The 23,202-nt window shown below is 32.5% G+C and overlaps 1 protein-coding gene across 3 annotated transcripts; it reads left to right on the top strand.

The window, feature by feature from the left end:
* The first annotated feature begins 121 nt into the window (after positions 1-121).
* On the top strand, positions 122-3,772 carry LOC112282333 (uncharacterized). 3 transcript variants are annotated; one of them, XM_024519791.3, is made up of 3 exons: positions 124-1,181; positions 1,309-1,365; positions 1,918-3,772. In XM_024519791.3, exon 3 carries the CDS (start codon positions 1,919-1,921, stop codon positions 3,134-3,136), a length of 1,218 nt encoding a protein of 405 aa, XP_024375559.1. In that variant the 5' UTR covers positions 124-1,181; positions 1,309-1,365; position 1,918; the 3' UTR covers positions 3,137-3,772. The 3 variants fall into 3 exon arrangements, with proteins under 3 accessions (XP_024375560.1, XP_024375559.1, XP_090106352.1); XM_024519792.3 differs by lacking the exon at positions 1,309-1,365 and having other exon boundaries at positions 122-1,181; XM_090250226.1 differs by having other exon boundaries at positions 124-1,365.
* The last annotated feature ends 19,430 nt before the right edge of the window (positions 3,773-23,202 follow it).

Genomic DNA, 23,202 nt, shown 5'->3' with positions numbered 1-23,202 from the left:
GAGGAGGCCCTGCCCTGCCTGGTCCCCTTCCTTTTACTTTATGGCAGTAGAAAAAGTACTTTAAAGGAGGAGCTAGAATAGAATAGAATAGAATAGTAGTAGAATGAGAGGGGGCGAGGCAAAGGGGGAATGGAATGGAGTCCTCAATGCCATAACAACGTGCTGGTGTTGCCATCGCACGCTCTCCCTCTTCCTCGCTCCTCCTCCTCCTTGGAGTGTGGCTTGGAGCCTTCTAGATCTCTCCTCCTCTTCGTCCTCTCTCACACGCTGCTCCTGAGTTCTAAGGGAGAGAGAGAAGGGGGCGTGAGATGCGATACTCGTGCTCCTCCTTACGGCCTGGCCGTGCGTAGCGGAATTTTTCTGCTGGACGATTCGTGTTCGGGTGCGATTTGCGTCTCTGGGGGGGCGGGGGGGGGGGTGGGGGACGATTTGCTTGGAACGACGAACCGTTTGGCAAGCAGTGAACAACCAACCTGGCCTTCCATTGACACCCTATCTATGTTGAACGCTTGTTGAATTCTCGGCCTCAGATTGCTTTTCGGGGCGGGACGGCGGGCGTGCCGCGTGGTCTTCTTCGCCTTCTTCGTCTTCTGTGTCTTTTGTGCAGTTGTTCTGTGAGGTGGTAAATTGTGTGAGGGAGAAGGGGAGAGGTGTCTCGGAGCAAGGAGGTCGAGTTCGATGTGGTGATTGCAGCGGGAGGGACGATTGTAAGATTTGAAATTCTCTGCAACGGGGGGATGTGTTGGAGGAGTGCTGTGAGTGGAGCTGTGTGAAACCCTGCGTATCAGTTCTTGGTTTTTCCTTTGTGGCCTCTAGGGCTGGCGCTCTTGTGCGTTGGTGGAGTCCTTGCCCTGCTGTTCAGGTCCGGACGAAGCTTCGTTGGTGCGTGTTACAGGAACGGCGAAGAGACGGAGATTGACAACAGCACGGAGGGCGCCTGTTGGGAGCCCCGTCCTGAAGTCGGAAGGCGGTGGGGGTGACCTTAATTTTACTTCGCCCGGAGGTTGTTCTCGAAGGAATGCGCGGGAATTCACTTTTGGAAACCTTATAATATATACATCCGTCATCTTGCGGCTTTCCTGTCCTTTGGTTCCTTACGCTTGGTGTGGTGTAGTTTGCTGCTGAATAGCCTTTGCTTGGCTAAGGGGGGCAGACGCAAGGAACTTAGCCTATACGAAACGGTAAGGCAAGAAGGAATCTTAGAGATTTTGGTAGGCTTGAAAATTGAATTGGTTGGAGTGGTGTGACGGGTATATCTGAAGGACAGTAGTACTTTCCATTTTCATTCTTCTTCGTCATTCGGCGCAGAACGCGGATTTCGAGGGTAGCCCAATTCCGGCGTGCTGGTTACAAGAGATCTACCAGGTGATGCGTCAGGCATGCTCTGTGGCATGTGGTTGAACGTTGCTTTTTTGTGGAGTTGTATGAGGGTTGTTGGTGAGGCAGATGTTATGCGAAAACCTTTTTTTTGCGTGTGATACCTAATCTGTCTTCAAAATCTGGAATTATTCCTCCTCATGAATGTCTGGACCTAAATACTGTGCTACATACGTGTATCCTACTTGTTAGATGCTACGTAGAATGAAGCCTTAAGTTCGACTTTGCTGATTGCCGGATAGAAATTAGGGAGAATTTTGTGACATACTCGAGGATAGAACGCGGAAGAATACTGTCATCAAAAATCAAAAATCTTTGTGTCTGTTCCTTCCACAACTGCTTTATGTATTTTTGAAGGTTGGGAGAAGTGTGTGTGTGTGTGTGTGTTATGGTTCTGATGTGGAGGAGCAGGTATTTCTTTGAAAATGTGGACGTGATATATGTGTGAGTTTGCGAGGTCGGGGTGTATGCGTGATGAAGTGGATCTCTAGTGCGGTAAGGTGCTGACTTTTGGTTTCCGTGTAACTGCATAAATGTTAGGATGCCGAAGGAATCTCGCAACTTGTCGCGTTTGTCGTCCGATTCACAAAGCTTGCGTTATAAGCCGTACTCGAGGTATGGGCAGAGCGTGGCGCAAGAGACCTCTTCCGCTGACGGCGAGGATTCAGCAGAGAGGAAAGAATGGGAGGAGGCAACATGCCCCGTATGCATGGAACACCCACACAATGCTGTTTTGTTGATCTGTAGTTCTTACGGTAAGGGTTGTCGCCCTTATATGTGTGATACGAGTTACCGGCACTCAAATTGCCTGGATCAGTATAGGAAGGCTCACGAACTCCGTGATACACTACCTTTGGCTAGCGTGGGAGAAGCAGGTGTTTCAGGAACTGAACGAGCAGTGTTGAACAGGGTGGATGATTTCGAGGGCGAAAGAGGCTCAGGGTCTGCCTCAGAGCGTGTTGTGAGAGGTTTGGGAGGTAATGGCGGTGACAATTACAGACGGGAGGCATCTGTAGAAGTGAATGATACTGGAGATGATGCTTCGGGCCAGGTTTCCGTGGAGGCGAGTAGCCATGTGGGCAACACAAATAGTGTCGTACCAGGAGAAGACGCGGATGCAGGCGAGCTTTTGTGCCCTCTTTGCAGAGGAAAAGTGAAAGGGTGGAAGGTGGTGGAGGCTGCTCGCGCCCACCTGAATCAGAAGACGAGGACCTGTGCTCAGGAGTCGTGCAACTTCAGCGGGCCTTACGAAGAGCTGCGGAAGCATGCTCGGTGCACTCACCCGTTAGCCCGGCCGTCGGAGATCGACCGCACTCGACAGGATCGTTGGATCCAGCTGGAGCGACAGCGCGACCTAGGGGACGTGTTGAGTACGATACAGTCAACCATGCCTGGCGCAACGGTGCTGGGAGATTATGTGATCGATGGCGACGGCGAAGGCGACGACGAGGGAGGTGACGACAATGACTTTCCAGGGGATGATGGAAACTGGTGGACGGTATTTTTGCTGTTTCAAGTTTTGGGTCCAGCGTCATCAATAGCTGGTAGTAGAGGCTTACCATCTCTAGTGCGTGGTCGGTACCATCCAGCTCGAAACAGTGCGGCACGTAGCACTTTGTGGGGAGAGCCGGTGCAAGGGAACAGTGCGAATAGGTTGGCCGGAAACCCGTCTGGAAACAATGAGAACCTGGGTGGAGGTTTAGGTTCCCGGAGCCACAGGCGCAGGAGCCGAGAGCGAGGAAGAGGCCATGGCTTGTAGATGAAGGCAATTGGTGGCTGCTGAATCGGGGCTTTGCGTCGCCGTCGAGAGTCTTTCGTGAAGGGGAGCCATTATGGAAGTGCCCGCAACTGGCATGGGGTGTCAGGCAGATGAGGATGCTGATGACTGCAGGTAGTTGGATCAGGGACTACGGATTATAGGTTGCAGATAGATGAGTTCACTGTCGCTGGAGAATTGTTATTGTGCATGCGTCAAAGTACATGGTGGAAGATTACACGACGGTCTGGATGTGACGAGTATTATCCAGGTCGAGTGGGTGTACGTGCTCGGTGATTTTTCGCTGTAAGTAGGACAGACAGAATTATGTAATTATCTTGCATAGAAGGTAATTAGGTCAGTCGTGTATGAATGTGGTCCTACCTATTCATCACAATATAGTGTCATGAATATGACAACCCTGTTTCCATTTTCCTGTTTCACTGCTGGAACCCAAAAGGTTTTCTATTGTGGTGATGAATTGCTCAGTGTACAGTGGCAATAGAGTTGCTAATGACCTGCACAAGGTTTATTTCATTTGCTAGGTCTCTTGTCAATTCATGCAGGACCTTGGCTTACAAACAATTGCTGTATTTGGAACTTATTCCAGATGGGAATGAAGTCGACAATTTGACAGTCTATGTGAACATCTTCCAACTTTTATTACTTGAATGCGACCTTGGCCTGTATCAATCGAAGGCTGATGCTCTGATGAAGACTCGTGTCTCGTTTCTGGGCTCTTGAGACACTTTACAGTTTCTTTTCACTTCCTATCAAAAGTACCGCTTCAATGTGGTGCAGCGATGGCTTTCTTGCACAACAGTAAGTGGGTCCATTCTATGTAGTCGGTTGGTGAATTCGTTGCTGACTTTTGGTTTTGGAAAAAGTGGTGCGGCAACCTGTAATGCTATTGTCATTCAGGTTGGGTTTTGCGCTGAAAGTAACATTCAGTCACGTTGCGCACACATTGTTACTGTGCGCTGATGATGGAACCAAAACTGTAGGTTATGATGTCGCTTTTAATGGTATTGCCGGAAACAATATCAAAATATATGATTTCTATGATTTTCCCCCCCTGGATTTCTAGAAAGGAAAGGTACAGGTTCGATTTTGATAGAATCCACTCGATTTGGTAGAGGGCATATACTTTCCAATCTAAAGGAAGTAGCGAAATTTCGAATGCGATTTCTATCGTGATATGAATGCAATTAGGATTCATGGATTTTGACAGATCACAAGCAAAATGCTCGAACACTGTTAAGGGTTAAGTGTCGCCTTCATGTGTGAGTTATTATACCATAAGTGCTGCAATTTTTGTACTCGCAAGGAAGTATCATGCGATGCGCGTTGCACAATCTCAGAGACTGTCATCTTCAATTGTTACACACCAAACCTCATCAATAAATTGCAAGCTACAAAGCATGATATAACCGGCTTCCACAAACACACCCACATCCCTCCCGGTTGTGTAATCACCCAACCATTCCTCAGATGAACATTACATTTACAAGCACTGCCAGAGCAGTCTAATACTGGAAGTGCTACTGTATTCTACAACATCAACCGAGGAATGTTTTAACACCAAACAAAACAGAGAGAATTCAGGCACTGGCAGGAATGTCATGCACCACAATGCACACAACTTCCACGTTCAAAATGGCCCACAAGTGTGGATTCTTCTGACTGGATAAGAAGGGGCCTGACAAATTGGGTTGTTCACTAAAGTGTAATACACTAGAGTGCAACTTGTTCTGCATTTACTGGTCTTTTTCTTATTCAATTATTTATACATTTAATTCAGGATACGAAACCTTGCCATTACAAGGCCCCTGTACCCTAAGTTCTGTGAAAAAGTAGAAACACTATTGTAAGGTTTTCCTCTCAAGTGGAATTCTAGAGTTGGAAATTGTGGTCACAATTGATGTAGATCTGATCTGATATCACTGGTAATGAAACATTCAAGTATAGATTTTTTTTTTTTTTTTTTTTTTTTTTTGTTGTTGTTGTTGTTGTTTCAAAATAAACGGGTTTCAAATTTAAAGCATAAAACTTATATAATATATGCATTTTTTAATATTAATTTGGATTATGATGTATATTATTTTTTAAAATTTAAGAAAATAAAAATGTAATATAAAATTTATTAATCACTATAATTATCCGAAACAATTATCAATCACTATAGTTATCTTTAATTTTTTTTCATAAATTTTAAATTAAAATATATTATTTAGAAAATATATTATAAATAAATCATAACACTTAATTAAATTATATTAATATTATGGACATTCAACAAGAGGTTTTTGGAAATATTTTTAGAATATTCTATTAAGTTCTAAAAGGTTCTAAAAGATTCTTATAATATTCTAAAAGGTTCTTAGAATATTTTTGTAAATTCTAAAAATTTCCAAGAGAATTAAAGAAGTTATTTGAGAAGCTTCCTAATGTTGCTTCATCTTCAAGCAACATGAAAACTTCTCGAGAAGCTTCCTAATACCTAGTAAATATTAAAGTTGAGGCTAAGAGGATCTTTAGTCTTGATAATACATCTCTTAGAGTTCTAACTCACTTCTTTTAGTGTTGATCTTGTATTCATTTGGTTTAATCAAGTTCTTGTTAGAGAGAAGATTATCCCTCTTCTTGAAGGCATTTTAGCGCTTTAATGGTTGTGAAGTATCCTTCTTTAAACTAATATTGTTTAGAAATTGTATTTTTTTTCTTTTAAGATGGCTGGAGGTGAAGGTGTTAATATGGTTGAATCTCGAGTCCAAGTTAGATTCTATTATGAATACGATGAATACTTTTCTTATAAAAGTCTTGAAATTGAAGGATTTTTTTGAAGATTTCATGGTGATACTAGACTTGGAATAATTCAGCTTGTGATGCAATCACTTTCTTAAGCTTTTATATCCAAAGAGGAGGTGGCACCTATATTTATATAAAAAAATTCACCTATTCAATAACAAAAGGAGTCTTGGATTAATCTTCTAGAAAATTTTTATGATACATACTCTAAGTTTTGAGGATTTGTTAACCAAATTTGATTAATAACTTTTCTATAATCTGAGCGCTATCTAACAAAGGAGTCACAAGTTGATTTAGTTGGAACCTTGCTTATAAGACAAACCTTATTTTTATTTGCTTCTTTACTTGAGAAAAAATTTCCAATCTTGAGCAACTTTGAAGCTTTTTTAGAAGCATTTGAGGAGGCATGTGAAGAATATGACAAAACTCAATGAGCAACAACAAAGATTCACTCATTATGCCAAGGATCATGCTTTATATCACTTTATATATCTGATTTTAGGCAATTGGCTTATCACATTAATTGGAATGCATAAGCTCTTATGAGCAAATTCTATTAAAAACTAAGGATTGATGTGAAAGAACTATTCTTATCATTACTTGATCTTCAAATAATCAATGAAGCTATCAACCAAGTTGTGAAGTACAATAATTGATTGTTTCAATGCTATCAAGATCAATGCTTATGGACTTTGACAAAACAATGAATTAAAAATTTATACTCTGCTGCTTTAATAAATATATTATTTCTATATTTTTGAGTTGAAGATATCTAAATTGATGAAATATGGTTTAAATTTCTTATAGAAAATAAAAAGAAGTGCCAATTTGAACAAGATCTATGCTTATATTCTAGTGAAGAAGGCCACAAATCTTGGAATTGTCAAAAGAAACAACTTATAATGAAGATTAAGAGTGTAATTATTCAAGAAAACTAATAAGCCTAGCAACAATAAAGACTATACAGCTAAACATTTTAACTCCTTAAATTCATCAAGGTCCCTCTTTCTGTGCCCAACTTGCTAGTTGTTTTATTATACCTTTATTTTTTGGCCCACCAAAACTTCAAACAAATGCATTATTAGATTTAAGAGCATTTACTTGCTTTTTAGATGAAGAGTTTTTTAAACTTCATTAAATTGCTTTAATATAGAAGTCAAAACCAATACATGTAGAAGTAATAAATGATTGATCTTTATTTTTAAGTAATATTATTCATGAGACCATACTACTAGAAATATCATTTAAGGGCCATAGTAACAAAATAATATTAAATTTTATTAGAACCCTATCCAATTCTATTATTCTAAGACTTTTGTGATTAAAAAAATATAATCCATCTATAAATTCAAGGTTTCATAAGGTTGAATTTTTTATAAAATCCCTTTGGATAAAACCTATTAAGAAGTCAATAACAAAGGCTTTATTTCTTAAAGCAAGGGCTTTAATGAAGACAACTAAGAAGGAAATGTCATTTTTTTATTTATATAGCTTTAGCTTGTGAAAAAATAAGCTCACTAATAGCTATCTTAGAGTAGGATAAGGAATTTGAAGATGTCTTCAAAAAGAAGAATATTGATATATTGCCAAAATATTGATTGTATGATTATGCCAATAAGTGCACCAATACTTTTTGTGAAGAAAAGAGATGAATCTTTATAAATGTGTATTGATTATTGCGGCCTCAACAGAATAATAGTAAAGAATTGTTATCCATTACCATTGATATCAAGGCTATTGAAGTAACTTAGTTAAGCCAAATTCTATACTAGAATAGATCTATATGGAGCGTATATTTTGGTACAAATTAAAGAAGGATAAGAATAGAAAATAATATTTTGGATAAAATACAAACATTTTGAATATATGTTATGTCCTTTGGATTGACAAATATTCCAACTATATTCTAATATTTAATGAATGATGTTTTTTCAGAATTTGTAGATAAGTTTGTCATTTGCTATGTTAATGATATCTTAAGCTATTCCAATATTTTTTAAGAATATGAAGAATATGTGAGATTAGTCTTGTAAAAGTTAAAAGATGTATAATTATATGCCAAATTAGAAAAATGTATATTTTATTAGTCAAAAGTAATTTATTTTGGATATATTATATCCAATGAAGGCCTGTTGATGGACCTAATGAAAGTTTAAGCTATAAAAAAGTAGAAAATTTTAAAGACATTATGGGATGTACAATATTTTCTTAAATTTACTAATTTCTATTAGATATTTATTAAAAATTATTTCCAAGTTAGTACTCCTCTCACTCAGATGACATCCAAAAATAAATTGGAATGAAGACCTCAAGTACAAAGGGCTTTTCAAGATTTGAAGATAGCTTTCATTACAACTTTAATTGTTAGGAACCATATACAAGACAAGGATTCAAGACAAAGAAATGGAGTTAGTTCGACATTAGAACAATAACTGAATACAAGGGAAGTAGATCCTGATTAGACCACAAGAAGTAAATTGTCCACACTGAGGATCCCTTTAGCTTTAACTTATATATATATTAGATCCTAGGAAACTTCTTGAAATTTTTTTATGAGGCTTGGAAACAAAGCAAGTCTAAGATCCTTCTTTGGCAACTTCCTAAATCATCTAAAGCCACTTAGAACCTTTTAGGATCTCCTATGATCTTCTAGAACTTTTTTAGAATCTACTAAAATCTTTTGGAATCTTTTTAGAACCTATTAGAACCTTCTAGAAGCTTCTAGGATCTCCTAGAACCTTCCCAAATCTTCTTCACTTGTATGTTCATGACATCATGTCTTCTTCAACTTCTTGTTATAAGTCAGTATATGCACAAGCAATTGAAGATCTATTGCATAGTGTCCATTATATATTCCAATTATTTTTTGCAAGGCAAATGGTTTATAGGACCATGTAGCCATCAATAGTACCTCAAGCCTTCTATTTGTGACCAATGATGAACTTTGATATCTTTATCATGAAAGTATCCTACAAACATTCCTTTTGGATATCTTTTATAAGTAAGTTCTACCTCAAATACAATTATCAGTGACCTATTATTAGATAACTTTTAACGTCTTCATGGTTAAAGAGACTCTTCATCTTGGAGTTGTCTCTACAAGCTATTTGGTTGAGATGGTATGATCAACAAGGTGTCTATCTTTTGACTATCAATATCATATAAAGTAGACAAGATCAAAAGAATATAAATAAGCTATGGTTAAGAACTCAAATTATTGACTTATATTGTTTAAATATTTGAAAAGTTGTCTCTTTCCCTTCTTTATGAGGTCAAGAACTAAGAATCTTCATGGTGAAGCCATCTTACTAAGCTACTGTTCTTCATTTTGCTGCTTTTAGTCTAGATGGATGTTGTTGATAGAACTTTTAAATCTTTATTTGTACATTTACAAGATTATTAGCTGGTTTTTATATACAATTGTTGATATCATAGCCACACCAATAGATAAGATATTCAAGCCTTCTATGTCTTATCCTTGAATCTAATACCTCTTCTACCTCAAATTTAACATGATCATTGATTTCAACCATAGGAGGTTCTAGTTGTCTTTTTAGTAGTCCAACTTATCATATGGTTTGTTGGTTTTTATATTGTGCCAAAGAAGCCACATTTTGTCACCAACTTGGAATGGAGGATATTTCTTGTTTCATTCATCCACTAATAGCTTATAACGTTGTAGAGCCTTTTCTAGGTGAGTCTTCATGATTGCTTGAAATTCAGCCATCTTTGTAATAAACTCCTCTGCTTCTGGATTTATCAACTTTGAAGGCTCTAGCATATCCAACTTTGGATGATGATTGTAGTTTGAGTAGAATGATGTTCGTTGCATAGATGCATGGATTATATTGTTATATACAAACTCCACCAATAACAAATAGGAAGTCTAGTCGTCTTGTTAATAGTTGATGGTGTACCTCAAATATTGCTCAAGAGTTTGGTTGATCCATTTTGTTTGACCATCAGTTTGAAGATAAAAGGTAGAAGAAAGGTTAATGTCAACTTTAAGAATCTTGAAGAGTACCTTTCAAAACCATGATACAAATTGTGGCTCAAGATCTGACACAATATCATTTGGCAATCCGTGGCAATGATAGATATTGTCAATAATGAGTCTTGCCATCTCTTCACTAGTAATTGACTTCTTGTAAGGAATAAAATATGCTATCTTAGTCAATTATTCAAAAACTTTGAAAATAGTATTTAATGAATTTGATGGTAGAAGATTTGTAATGAAATCCATGAAGATAGATGATTATAATTATTTTGGAATAGAAAGAGGTTGAAAAAGTCTATATAGCCGATATCAAGGGTTCTTTGACCTTGAATAAGTATCACATGATAGTACGAATTTTTTAATGTCCTTCCATATTTTAGGCCTTCAGAAGTCTCTACACAGAAGTTCCAAGGTCTTGTTGAATCCAAAATATCTAGCTATAAAGAAATCATGGCATGCTTGAAGAACACATAAGTGAATTGGTCCATCAAGAATGAACAAAAATTCTTCAAAGAACAAGATGTTGTCTTCATACTTAAATTTAAAAGACTTTTCAGGAAAGTTGTTGGTAAGACGCTTGATATTAAAAATAAGGGGGTCTATATTTGAGGCTTTACAAACTTGATCAGAAAATGATAAATCTACAAGTATTGATATATTGGTTGCTCAAAGATGAAATTGCTTAGGCTTTAATAAGGTTGCCTATTGTTGATCATATGTTGCTTCACTTACTTTTGGTTGAAGATAGGAATGTCTTGATAATATATCTGTTAACCCTTGTTAGCTTATGAGTCAATATGTGATGCAAAAGTCAAATCATAATAAAGTTATATTTCAACATGCTTGGTGATGATTCAAGACTTGAACTGACATGAAATATTTAAGATTCTTGTCATCTATATATACAATCATCTAATGAGAGGTGTCTTTAAAAAAGTGGTACCATTCTTGGAAAGAATCTATCATGGCAAGCAACTCTTTATCATGGATTTTGTAGTTGATTTTTGCCATTGAAAATTTTCTAGAGTGGAATATAATTAGATGAAGTTTGCCATCTTTTCCATATTGTGATAAGATTGCTCTCAATGCAAAGTCTTAGGCACCAATCTCCATTTAATAGGAATTATTGAAATCTAGATATATCTAAATTAGAATTATTGTGAAAACATCTTTTAAGTTTTGAAAAGCTTTCTCTACTTTGAGGTCCTAGTTTAGCTTGTCATTGCATGTCAACTACATAAGTGGAGCAGCAATCTTGAAATAATTCTTAATAAAAATCCTATAGAAGTTTGTAAATCCAAGAAAGCATTGGAAATTGCATATAGTTTTTGGCTTTATCCAATCGATGATTTTTTGTACCTTCTTTGGATTCATAAAAAGGCCTTTGTTGGAAATAATATATCCAACAAATTCGACTTAAGGTGTATGAAATATACACTTCTCTAGTTTTATATATAGCCTAGTACTTCGTAGTTTTTCCAATACAAGGTAGATATGTTTTTCGTGGTCTTGTAGATTCTTTGAAAAGATTAGAATATCATCTAAATAGATCATAACAAAGCCATGGAGATACATACAAAATATGTCATTCATTAAGTGTTGGAATATGGCTGGTACATTGGTAAGTCCAAAAGGCATGATATTGTATTCAAAATGTCCATACTTTGTGTGAAATACTATCTTTCATTCATCTCCATCCTTAATGCGTACCAAGTTATATGCACCTTGTAGATCAAACTTTGTAAAGATCTTTTCTTGGCTAAGTTGATCAAAAAGTCTGGATATCAATAGCAATGGATATTGATTTTTTATCGTGATTAGGGTTTATTGAACCATCTTTCTTCTTCACAAATAATATTGGAGCACTAGCTGGTAACTTGGAATGTTAAATAAAATTCTTAGTCAGTTTTTTCTCAATGTACTCTTTTAAATTTACAAGCTCATTTTGGGTTAAATTGTAGATGGGTCCAAATAGTGATTGAGTACATTTTCAAAGATCAATCATACAATCGTAAGGATAATGCTTTAGAAAGATGTCCACATTTTTTTTTTCAAATACATCTGAAAAATTCTTATATGCCTCGGGAATTGTTGTTGTAGTAACTATAGGTTTCGATTGTGGATTTGCATAGATAACAAATGTAATGCCCTGTTTGACTACCCTCACAAATACTCTAGCTTTAATAAATAAATATTATTTAAGTTTTGGCTTATCAATTATTAGAAGTTTTTTCATAGATCTAGAGGTTCTATAATCTATTAGAAGAAACTCTAACTTTCAAGATATCCAATTTATCTATGGATTATATTTTTCAAGTCATGAGAATCCTAAAATGATCGAACTTGATGGTGATCTAATGACATTGAATACTACTTGGCTGCTATAGTTGTCAAAGATTATTTCTAATGGAATTATTTCATGAGTGATATCTCTAGAGGATAAAGATCGACTATCTATTACTTCTACATATACAGCTTTGGATTTTTTGACCATACATATTTTGTGTGATTTAGAGAATTCTTCATCAATAAAACATGCAGAGGCTCTCGAGTCAAATAACATGACACTTTAGTTTTGTGACTCCTAACTGTACAAGTATAATAAAACAACAAGAAGGATTAGCATAGAGTATAGGATCTTTTTTGATTTGTGATAGTAAAGAATTTAGTCGCACAGTTCTTACTATGGCTAGACACCCTCATTTTCCTGCAACACTTTTGATGATGTAGCCGCACTCTTCACTTGATATGTATGTTAGTATTTTGCTAAACAATTATAAACCTTGTGGTCAAATTTTTTACAATATAAGCATGGACCAAGTTTACTTTAATGCTTTTTTTCTTACTCAAAAAGAGGTTTCAAGCAAACTACATCAATCTACATATCTTTTGATTCCAAATGCTCATTAGAATTCGACGGTAAAGAAGCTACAAAATAATTAGTGTGTATATGTGGCATAATTGAAGAACGTTTATCTTATTATCATTGAAATAAATGGTTATCATACTTCATAGCTTGACTAATGGCTTCATTGAGTATTTGAGGATTTGACATAGATAACAATAAGTCCTTGACATTGTCTCTTAATCTCTAATGAAATTGATTCATCAATGTATCTTCTTCCCAATTTATATCACATTCTAATTGTTAAAAATCTGAGGCATATATTGATACAGAATGCGTTCCTTATCAAAGGCTTCAAATTTTAGTTATTGAAGAATGAATCTTATTATGCTCACCAAATGCTTTCGTAAATGCTGACAAAAATACTTCAAAATTGTGCAATATAGAGAAATACTTTTCATATAATGGAACGAACTAAGATAAAGCTTGACCTGAGAGTAAGCTTCCAACTATACCAACATGAGATGCTTCAATAGAATATTATTGAAGTTGAAGCAAGGTGATTAGTCGTACTTGATTTATAAAGCTACAAAATTTTGAGCAGATGCCATCAAATATTTTTAGAAGGCTAATCCTTGGTTCTTTTGTTGTTATTGTTGTCAAATCATTACCTTGAGTGGATGCACTTTCCATGTTTGTTGAAGCAGACATAGTTGTTTGAGAATTTGGAATCTCTATTGCCATTTGATGTGGTAGTTGAGGCACTCCGACTCCTTGACGATTATGTATGGTCATATATAATCCTTTATTCTGCATTGACAAAGTCTTTGTCATGATTCTCAATGCTTTAAGAGCATTAATAATAGAATCTAACTTGATTTCTTTAGAATTTGTTATATTGACTTTTCCACCTTCTATTATAGAAAATTAGAAAAATATATGTATTCAAAAGAAAAAAAACCTTAATCTATAGTATTAAAAAAAATCAAAGAAATATTAAGAAATGAAAAATATTAGTCTAAAAAAGAGTATTCTACAACCTCTAGAATGCTATAGTAATTCCAAGAAGAAGGATAATCTACTCTCTGTCAAGAAAGACCAAGCTTCTAATATTATTTTATAGAAATCTCAACAAACTATTAGTGGCCAAATATAAGATAAGGATTCAAGACAAAGAAATGGAGTTAGCTTGGCATTAAAATAATAACTAGATAGAAGGCAAGAAGGTCCTGGTTAGACCACAAGAAGTAAGTTGTCAAGACTGAGGATCCCCTCAGCCTCGACTCCTATATATACTAGGTCCTAGGAAGCTTCTTGAGAAATTTCTATGATGCTTGGAAACAAAACAAGCCTAAGATCCTTCTTTGGTAACTTCCTAAATCATCTAAAGCCTCCTAGAACCTTCTAAGGTCTCCTATGATCTTTTAGAATTTTTTTAGAATCTATTAGAATCTTCTAGGACCTCCTAGAACCTTCTCAAACTTTCTTCAGTTATATGTTTGTGATACCAATCTTAATGCATTTAGATTTTATAAAGGCCTTATATTTTGAGACTGATGCTTTTGACTTTGCATTAAAAGTTATATTATCACAAATAGAAAAGGATTGAAAGTTCTATTTAGTTGGATTGTATTCTGAAAAGTTTTCAATTGTAAAGATTAATTATAATATTTACAATAAAGAGCCTCTTGTAATTATAAATTCTTTCTAAAAATGGCATCATTTATTAGAAGGTACTGTAAATCTTGTGAATGTATATACAAATTATAAAAAATTAAAATATTTCATATGAATTCAAATTTTAAATCACCACTAAGTTTTAAGCCATTAGAATATTTTATTGTTTCATTTTGATTTTATGATTATATATCAATTAGCAAAGGAGTAAGGACTATCAAATGCTTTATCAAAGAGATTACGTCTTATTCCAAAGGCTAGATAAGCAACATTTGATCATTAATATACCAATTTTTTAAAGCTAGAATAATTTTTTCTTTGTACTACTTTTATAGTTATACTTGTTGAATCAAATTTTCTTGAATAAATTCATGGAGTTTTAAGTAAGAAATCATTAGTTCATAATATCAAGCAATACCTTGATTACAAAAAGTTTAAGATTGTGAAAGATCTTTTATATTTTGAAGCTTGTTTATATATTCTAAAAAGACTAATGTGACTTCATGTCTTTCAATCTTGTCATGATTTTCCAATTGCAAGACATTTTGGATTTAACAAAATATTGGAGCTTAAATCTTAAGATTGCTAATAGCCTCAGGTATGGAAGATCAAGGACATTATTTTCTTGTATAACATTTGTTTAAGATTCAAGAATTCTTAACATCATACATATAGACTTTTACAACCACTTGTCAAAGACATATATATTTATCGTAATAATTATTTATATGATTAATAAAAATAAATAAGAGTAGATTTATTTCATAATATTTTTTTAAGTAACTTTTTAATAGCTTCATAGATGCTACTTTGACTTTATATGTATTTGTAGTTGATTGATAGTTTAGAAACTTAGTCAATAAGTTAACCATATATTGGTAGCTTATAGAATAAGTTAATTATATAGTACACATACAGAAAAATTTTCTTACAAGTTAAGATACATATCTTACAAAGTCAATATGTTTAAGAGGTCCTATAAGACATTGCTATATAATTCTTAATTAAGAGTATATATGGAGGCAAGAGTGAAGTCTTTTTTACTCTTGTCAATGCTTTTTTAGTCCTTAATCTTATCTCAAGACTTTCTAGGTTTCTTTCCTTTGACAATAGCTATTCTAGTTTAATATATTATTATTTTTGAGTAATTTCTTAATCTTTTTGAGTGACATAAGGATATATGCGATTTTAATTCTTTGAAATTCATATCTTTTATAATTTTACAAGAGTGTTAACTTATTATTCTTGTCTTGTTTTAAAAGTGAGTGAATTATTTCACTTTTATTATTATATTTTGAAGGATGTAGATTATCTATCTTTAAAAAAATTATTTAGTTTTTTAATACTAATATTTTTTCTTGAAGAGAAAAAATTATCTTTCTTTATGGAAAATTTCATTTGATATTAGAGGTTGCAAATTACTCTTCTTTAATTTGACTTGCAAATTTGTTAAGTTATTTAAAATTAAAGGAAAAATCATAGATGCTATACTTGATAGAAGTGAGATTATATTTACAACTATTGGAGATCTTGACGAACTTATGAATACTCTTAGAGTAGAAATTTCATGCATCTTCAATGCCAACCATAGAAATACTAATCCTATGTTTATGGAAGAAGTTCAAAATCTATGGCAAAAAGTTATGCAATTTAAGGAAGTAAGTAGATCAATGTCACAACCAAATCTAGGAAGTTTTACTTCTATAAGTATGACAAGGACATGGATTATTATGCCTAATCAGTTTGATAGAATAAGATCAAAATTTTGAGGATTTTTGCAATAAGTCAAGTTCTATTTAAAGTTACATCCCTTTCAATACCCCCATGGATTTATTCAAGTTGGATTCATAGGCGTACTTCTATCTAAAAGTATATATGTTTTTTGTTTATACTATCAATATAGAAAGATTCATGAGTCCTTTATGATTTGAATTCATTCCTAAAAGTGATTTTGGTTACATTAAGAGATATTAATAAAGAAAAAGTATGAGAGACCAAACTCTTATTTTTATGACAAGGATCACAATCAACTACCATATATGTTATTGAATTCTAAAACCTTATTTGTAATGTAGATTGGAATGAAAAAATCCTTATCAATCAATTTTGATATAGATTGAAGGATAACGTTAAAGATTTGTTATTGACAATACTAAAAGCAAAATCTTTGAAATAATTTATTGTTCAAGCCATTGCATGCAATAATTAGTTTTTTGAAAGGTATCAAGAATAAAAATATAGCTAGAGAAGAACAAACCAAGTAATGATTATAGGTCTCAAGTTTTTAAATACTTATTTATCAAGGACAAAACTAATGTAAATTGATACAATATGTTTTAAATTTCTTACTAAGCAAAAAAAGACTCGATGTTGTTCAAAGAGTTTGTACTTATATTGTGGAGAAGCTAAGCATACTGCTCAATATTATCTAAAGAAGCAATACAATTACAAAATAAGGAGCATGATTGCTAAAAAAGATAATGTATCAAAAAATAAGTTTTTCTACTTACAATAAGGACCATGCAGTTGGAATCATATGCAATATCTAATAAAGGTCCTATCTCTCATCTTGTTTTATAATAAATGTGTATTTAGGACCTAAAAATTATAAAGTCTTTACATTATTAGATTTAGGAGCGTCAACCTATTTTATAGACAAAGACTTTGTTAATAAACAAGAAATAACTTTAATCAAGAAAACTAAATCTATACATATAGAAGTTATAGATAGTCATTTGTTGCCTTTTCAAGACATTATTCATATGATTATTTCTTTAAATGTAGCAATTAAAGATTATAATAGTATAGTAATATTTAATGTAATAAGATCTCTCTTTAATCCAATTATTTTAGAATTATCATGGTTAAAAAAATATAACCTTCAAATATATTGGATTTTTTATAATTTTAATTTTTTTTGTAGTTTAATCCAAAATCTCAATAGTGAAGTAAAAATAGATAAGCCTAATACATCAAAATTCTTACTAGTAGATGCAAGAGCTTTAATGCATGCCACAAAAGAAGGGCTATCTTTTGCTATATATGTGACACCTATTTTTGATGGTAGAAAGTTGTCAAGTGGTATTCCTAGCTAATAAAAAGATTTTTGGGACATTTTTGAAAAAAAGAATGTAAATATTCTTCTAGAGCATTGATTCTATGATTGTATATTTTGAATATAATGTCATGCCTTTAAACTCATAAATGTACTAGCTGCTTTCCAATATTTTATGAATGATATCTTTTTTCCATTTCTTGATAATTTTGTTGTCTATTATTCAAACAACATTCTATTCTAAGAACATAAAAAAACATGAACTTTATATTTTTTGTATATTACAAAAACTTAGACATGCAAGATTATATGCAAAGATAAAAAAGTATGTATTTCACACTACTCAAGTTGATTTCTTAGGATATATCATTTCTAATCAAAGATTAATAATAGATCCTAAGAAGATCTAGACTATCATGGATTAGAAGGTCCCAAAAATAATTAGAGATGTATAATATTTTTTTAGGATTTGCTAATTATTATGGAATCTTTATTAAGAACTTTTTTCAAATTATGGCTCTTTTTACATGTTTGATATGTAAATGCAAACTTGAATGGAGCAAAGAAGTAGAGACATCTTTTGAAGCTTTAAAAAAAACATATATTTTTGCACCAATTTTGGATTTCATTAATTTTTCTAAGTCATTTTTTATAAAGACAAATACATCAGATTTTTCTATAAATGTTGTTTTATCACAAATAGGAGTAGATAATAAACTCCACCTAATTGCTTTGTATTCCAAAAAAAATTCAGTAGCTAAGATTAATTACAAGATCAACAACAAAGAACTTCTTATAATTATAAATTCATTTCAAGAATGGTGTCATTATGTAGAAGACACTTCTAGTCTAGTTATTATATATATGAATCACAAGAACCTCAAGTACTTCATATTGGTATGTGTTTTGAATTGTCGCCAAGCTTGTTTGAATATGTTTTTATCATGATTTGATTTCAAGGTCATCTATAGACTTGAAAAACAAGAAAGTTTATGAGATGCATTTTTTAGACGTTCTTATCTTGCACCAAAAGAAAGAAATTCAACTTTTCATCAATAAAGAATAATTTTCTTAAAGCTAGAGCATTTCATCTTTGAGTAATAAAATCAATATTGAATTTTAATTCAATCTTTATTAAGCAAATTCAATCAATTATATCTTCTGATCATCTTATTTATAATATCAAAAATAATTTTTTTAAGTCTTATGATACTTCTAAGTTTGAATTAAAAAATAATCTATTCTACTTCAAGGGACAATTATATATTCTAAAAATTAAAGTATAATTACGTATTTTTTAAGTTTATCATAATTTTCTAGTAGCCAGATATTTTGGATATAACAAGATTATAAAGCTAATATCTAATGATTTTTGGTGGCTTCAAATTTGAAAGATAGTCAAAGACTTTGTACAAACATGTGATATTTTTTCAAGGTCTAAAACTCCTTGTCATTGACTTTATAGACTTTTTCAACTGTTACCTATGCTTGAACAACCATGGCCTTTTGTTTCTATGGATTTTATCATGGATCTTTTAATCTTAAATTCATATGATTCTATATTTGTGATAATAGATCATTTTACCAAGATGGCACATTTTATACCATATACAAAATCTATCACATGTAAAGAAATAGTTAAGCTTTTTCTTGATAATATCTATGGCTATCATGGATTGTCCAAGGATATTATATTAGATAGAAGGACTCAATTTATATCAAGATTTTGAAAAATCCTTTTCAAGATATTAAAGATGGATATAAAGCTCTTTTTAGTTTTTTATTATAAAATTAATAGACAAATAGAATAGATGAATCAAGTTTTGGAGTAATATTTGAAATGTACCATCAATAATTATTAAGTTGATTGAACAACTCTTTTACCATTAATAAAGTTTGTATACAATAATTTAGTATATGCTTCTAGTCAAAAAACATATTTTTTTGCCAATTAAGGTTATCATCCACAATTTGATACTTTTGACTTTTTAAAAGTTGATAATCTTATGATAAAAGATTTAAAAAATAATTTTTCTTAGCTACATGCAACAATAAAGGTACAATTAAACGAATGTCAACTTTCCTTGAATAGATGACAAGTTACAATGAATTTGGTATCACGACATTGGAAAAAATTCTCAATGTTTGGTGATTTTATTAGAGGTAGGAACAATTTTTGATGGTGTTTCAAATATTTTATTCAAAGAAAGTTAAAAACGCCTCAAATATGACCAAATAATAGAGTGATTTTTCTATCCTAATATGAGATACTATTGATGGCTCAGAGGATCTATCAACCATCTTCAAAGAGAACAAAGATCAATGCATCTTATAATTCCTCAACATATGATGACTATTCTTTGTGGAACTCGTTCCTAAACAAAAGAATAATATTATGGATATACATATTTATCTTAATAATTATCTATATGATTAAATAAAAATAGATAGAAGTAAATGTATTTCATAATATTTTCTATAGTAGCTTCTTAGTAGCTTTATAGATAATGCTTTAACTTTACATGTGTTTATAGTTGATTGATAGATTAGAACCTTAATCAAAAAATTAACCACATATTGATAGCTTATAAAATAAGTTAATTATGTAGTACATATATAAAAAAATTGCCTTACAAGTTAAGATATATGTCTTACAAAGTCAACATGTTTTAGAGGTTCTATAAGACATCACTACATAACTCCTAGTTAAGAGTATCTATAGAAGCAAGAATGAAGCCTTCTTTACTCTTGTCAAGACTTTTTTAATCCTTAGTCTTATTTCAAGACTTTTTAGTCTTCTTGTCTTTAATATTAGCTATTCTAATTTAATATATTATCATCTTTTGAATAATTTCTTACTCTTTTTGAGTAACACAAGGGTGTATTGCCATTTTAACTCTTTAAGGTTTATGTCCTTCATATTGCTACCAATTTCAAAGAACCATGGCCTTTAATATCAATGGATTTTATTATTGATCTGCTACCATCAGCTATATTTGATACTATCTATATTATTATAAATTAACTTACAAAGATGATAAGTATTATTTTGTATAAAAAGATAATTTTTAGAAAAAAAATAGCAAGGTTTTTTTTTTGATAATCTATATCAATATCATGGTCTATCTAATAACATCATTTTTTTTTATTAAGAACCTCAATTTATATCAAAGTTTAAAAAATCTTTTTTTGAAATATTGAAGGTGGACATCAAATTTTTGTATGCATTCCACTTTCAAATCAATAGTCATGCAGAATAAGTCAATGAAGTTTTAAAATAGTATTTATAATATTCTATTAATTATCAATAAGATGATTGAATCTTATATTTATCTTTAGTAAAGTTTACTTATAATAATATTTTTTATATTTTGACTTAAAAAATACTATTTTATCCCAATTATGATTACCATTCTAAGCTTGATTTATTAGGTGCATCAAAGGATGACAATCCAGTAACCGAAGATCTTGCAAAATAATTGTCTGTCATGGACATACTCATGTAAGCTAGTCATTACATATATAAATAAATAGAAATAAGTAAAAGTAGATAAAAGTAAGTTAATTCTATAGTATTTGGTATAAAAGCTTCTTAGAAGCTTCATAGATGCTACTTTGACTTCATAGGTGTCTTTAATTGAATTTTTGGATTAGAAACGTGGTCAACAAGTTGGCCATGTGCCACACATGTTGTTAACTTGAAGACCAAACTAATTATATGGCCTACACATAGAAAAACTTGCCTTGTAAGTCAAGGCAAGTCTCCTACAAAGTCAACACATATTAGAGGTCCTATAGAATGTCGCCACGTAGCTTTTAGTTAGATAATATGTATAGAGACAAGAGTGAAGCCTTCTTCATTCTTGTCAACTCCTTTCTTATTTCCAGTCTAGTTTCAAGACTCATCATATTTTCTAGTCTTTGATAATAGCCATTCTAGTTCAATATATTATCACCTTTGAGTGATTTCTAAGTATTTTCGAGTGAGATAAGAGTATATTGAGATTATCTTTCTTTGGAATTCATGTCTTTGATAGTTTGACAAGAGTGATAACATATTATTTCTGTCTTATTCTAGAAATGAGTGGATTATCCCACTTCTATTATTGTATTTTGAAGGTTGTAGACTACCTACCTTTAAATAAAAAATCTTATTTTCTAACATTGATCTTTTCTTTAAAGAGAGTGAATTACCCCTCTTTGTAGAATTTATTTTTAGAGGTTGCGGATTACCCTCCTCTTATTTAACTTTTGAATTTGTTTGAGTTGTCTATGGAAGAAAAAATCATGGATGCTATACTTGATGGAAGTGAAAATAGATTTACAACTATTTCAAATCTTCATGCGCTTGTCAACTCTCTTAGGACCAAAATTTCACGCATCACCAATACTAATCATGGAAGCACTATTCCTACTACTATAGAAGAAGTTCAAAGTCTATGCCAAGAAGTTATGCAGTTGAAGGAAACAAGTCGATTAGCCTCACAACCAAATTTCGAGAGTTTTGCTTCTATAAGCTCGAGGAAGGATTAGTATGCCTGAAAATTTTGACGAAATAAGATCAAGATTTCGAAGGTTTTTGCAACTAGTTAAACTCTACTTAAGGTTGCATCCTTTCCAATACCTTGATGGATTTACTCAAGTTGGATTCATAGATGCACTTCTGTCTGGAAGTGCTCTCTCTTGGTTCGCACCTTTGATGGAAAAAGATTCATAACTATTCTATGATTTGAATTCATTCTTGAAAGTATTTATGGCTACATTTAGAAAAAATAATCGAGAAAGGATAGTAGAGACCAAACTTATATCACTATGACAAGAATCACATTCAGCCACCAAGTATGCTGCTGAATTCCAAAGTCTTACTTGTGATGTGGATTAGAATGATAAAGCCCTTATCAATCAATTTCGCTATGGGTTAAAGGATAATGTCAAAGATTTGTTATTAACAATGCCAAAAATAGATTCTTTAGAACAATTCATTGCTCAAGCTATTGCATGTGATAATCGTTTATTTGAAAGATGTCAAGAACAATGATATGACTATAGAGGAACAAGTCAAGTCATGGCAATACCTTCTAAGTTTTTGGAAACCTTTCCATCAAGGCCAGAGCCAATGGAAATTGATATGGTATGTTTTAAATCCCTCATGGAACAAGAAAAGACTCGACGACATCAAGAGGACTTATATCTATATTGCGGAGAAGCTAAACACAGTGCTCAATATTGTCCCTGGAAGCAATGCAATCACAAAATGAGGAGTACGATTGTAAAAGAAGATAATGTGTCAAAAAATGAGTTCCTCCAACTACAATAGGGACCGTGCGGCTAGAACCATGTACAACACCTAGTCAAGGTCCTATTCTTTCTTCAGATCTTTCACCTTGTTTTACAATAGATGTGTATTTAGGACCCAAAAATCATAAAGTCTTTGTATTATTAGATTCAGGAACCTCAGCTTGTTTCATAGATGAAGATTTTGTCAAAAAACAAAAAATATCGTTAGTCAAGAAAATCAAACCAGTACATGTGGAAGTCATAGATGGTCGTTCATTATCTTTTGGTGATATTATCCATGAGACAGTTTCTTTAGATGTAGTAATTAAAGATCATAATAGTGTAATAATATTTAATGTCATACAATCTCCTTTGAATCTAGTCATTTTAGGACTATCCTGGTTAGATAA

This window comes from Physcomitrium patens, chromosome 5 (genome assembly GCF_059467195.1).
Source record: "Physcomitrium patens ecotype Gransden chromosome 5, ASM5946719v1, whole genome shotgun sequence".
In the NCBI taxonomy this organism is placed as follows: Eukaryota; Viridiplantae; Streptophyta; class Bryopsida; order Funariales; family Funariaceae; genus Physcomitrium; species Physcomitrium patens.
Note: the sequence above shows the minus strand (reverse complement) of the source record. Positions and strands in the feature narration are given on the sequence as shown.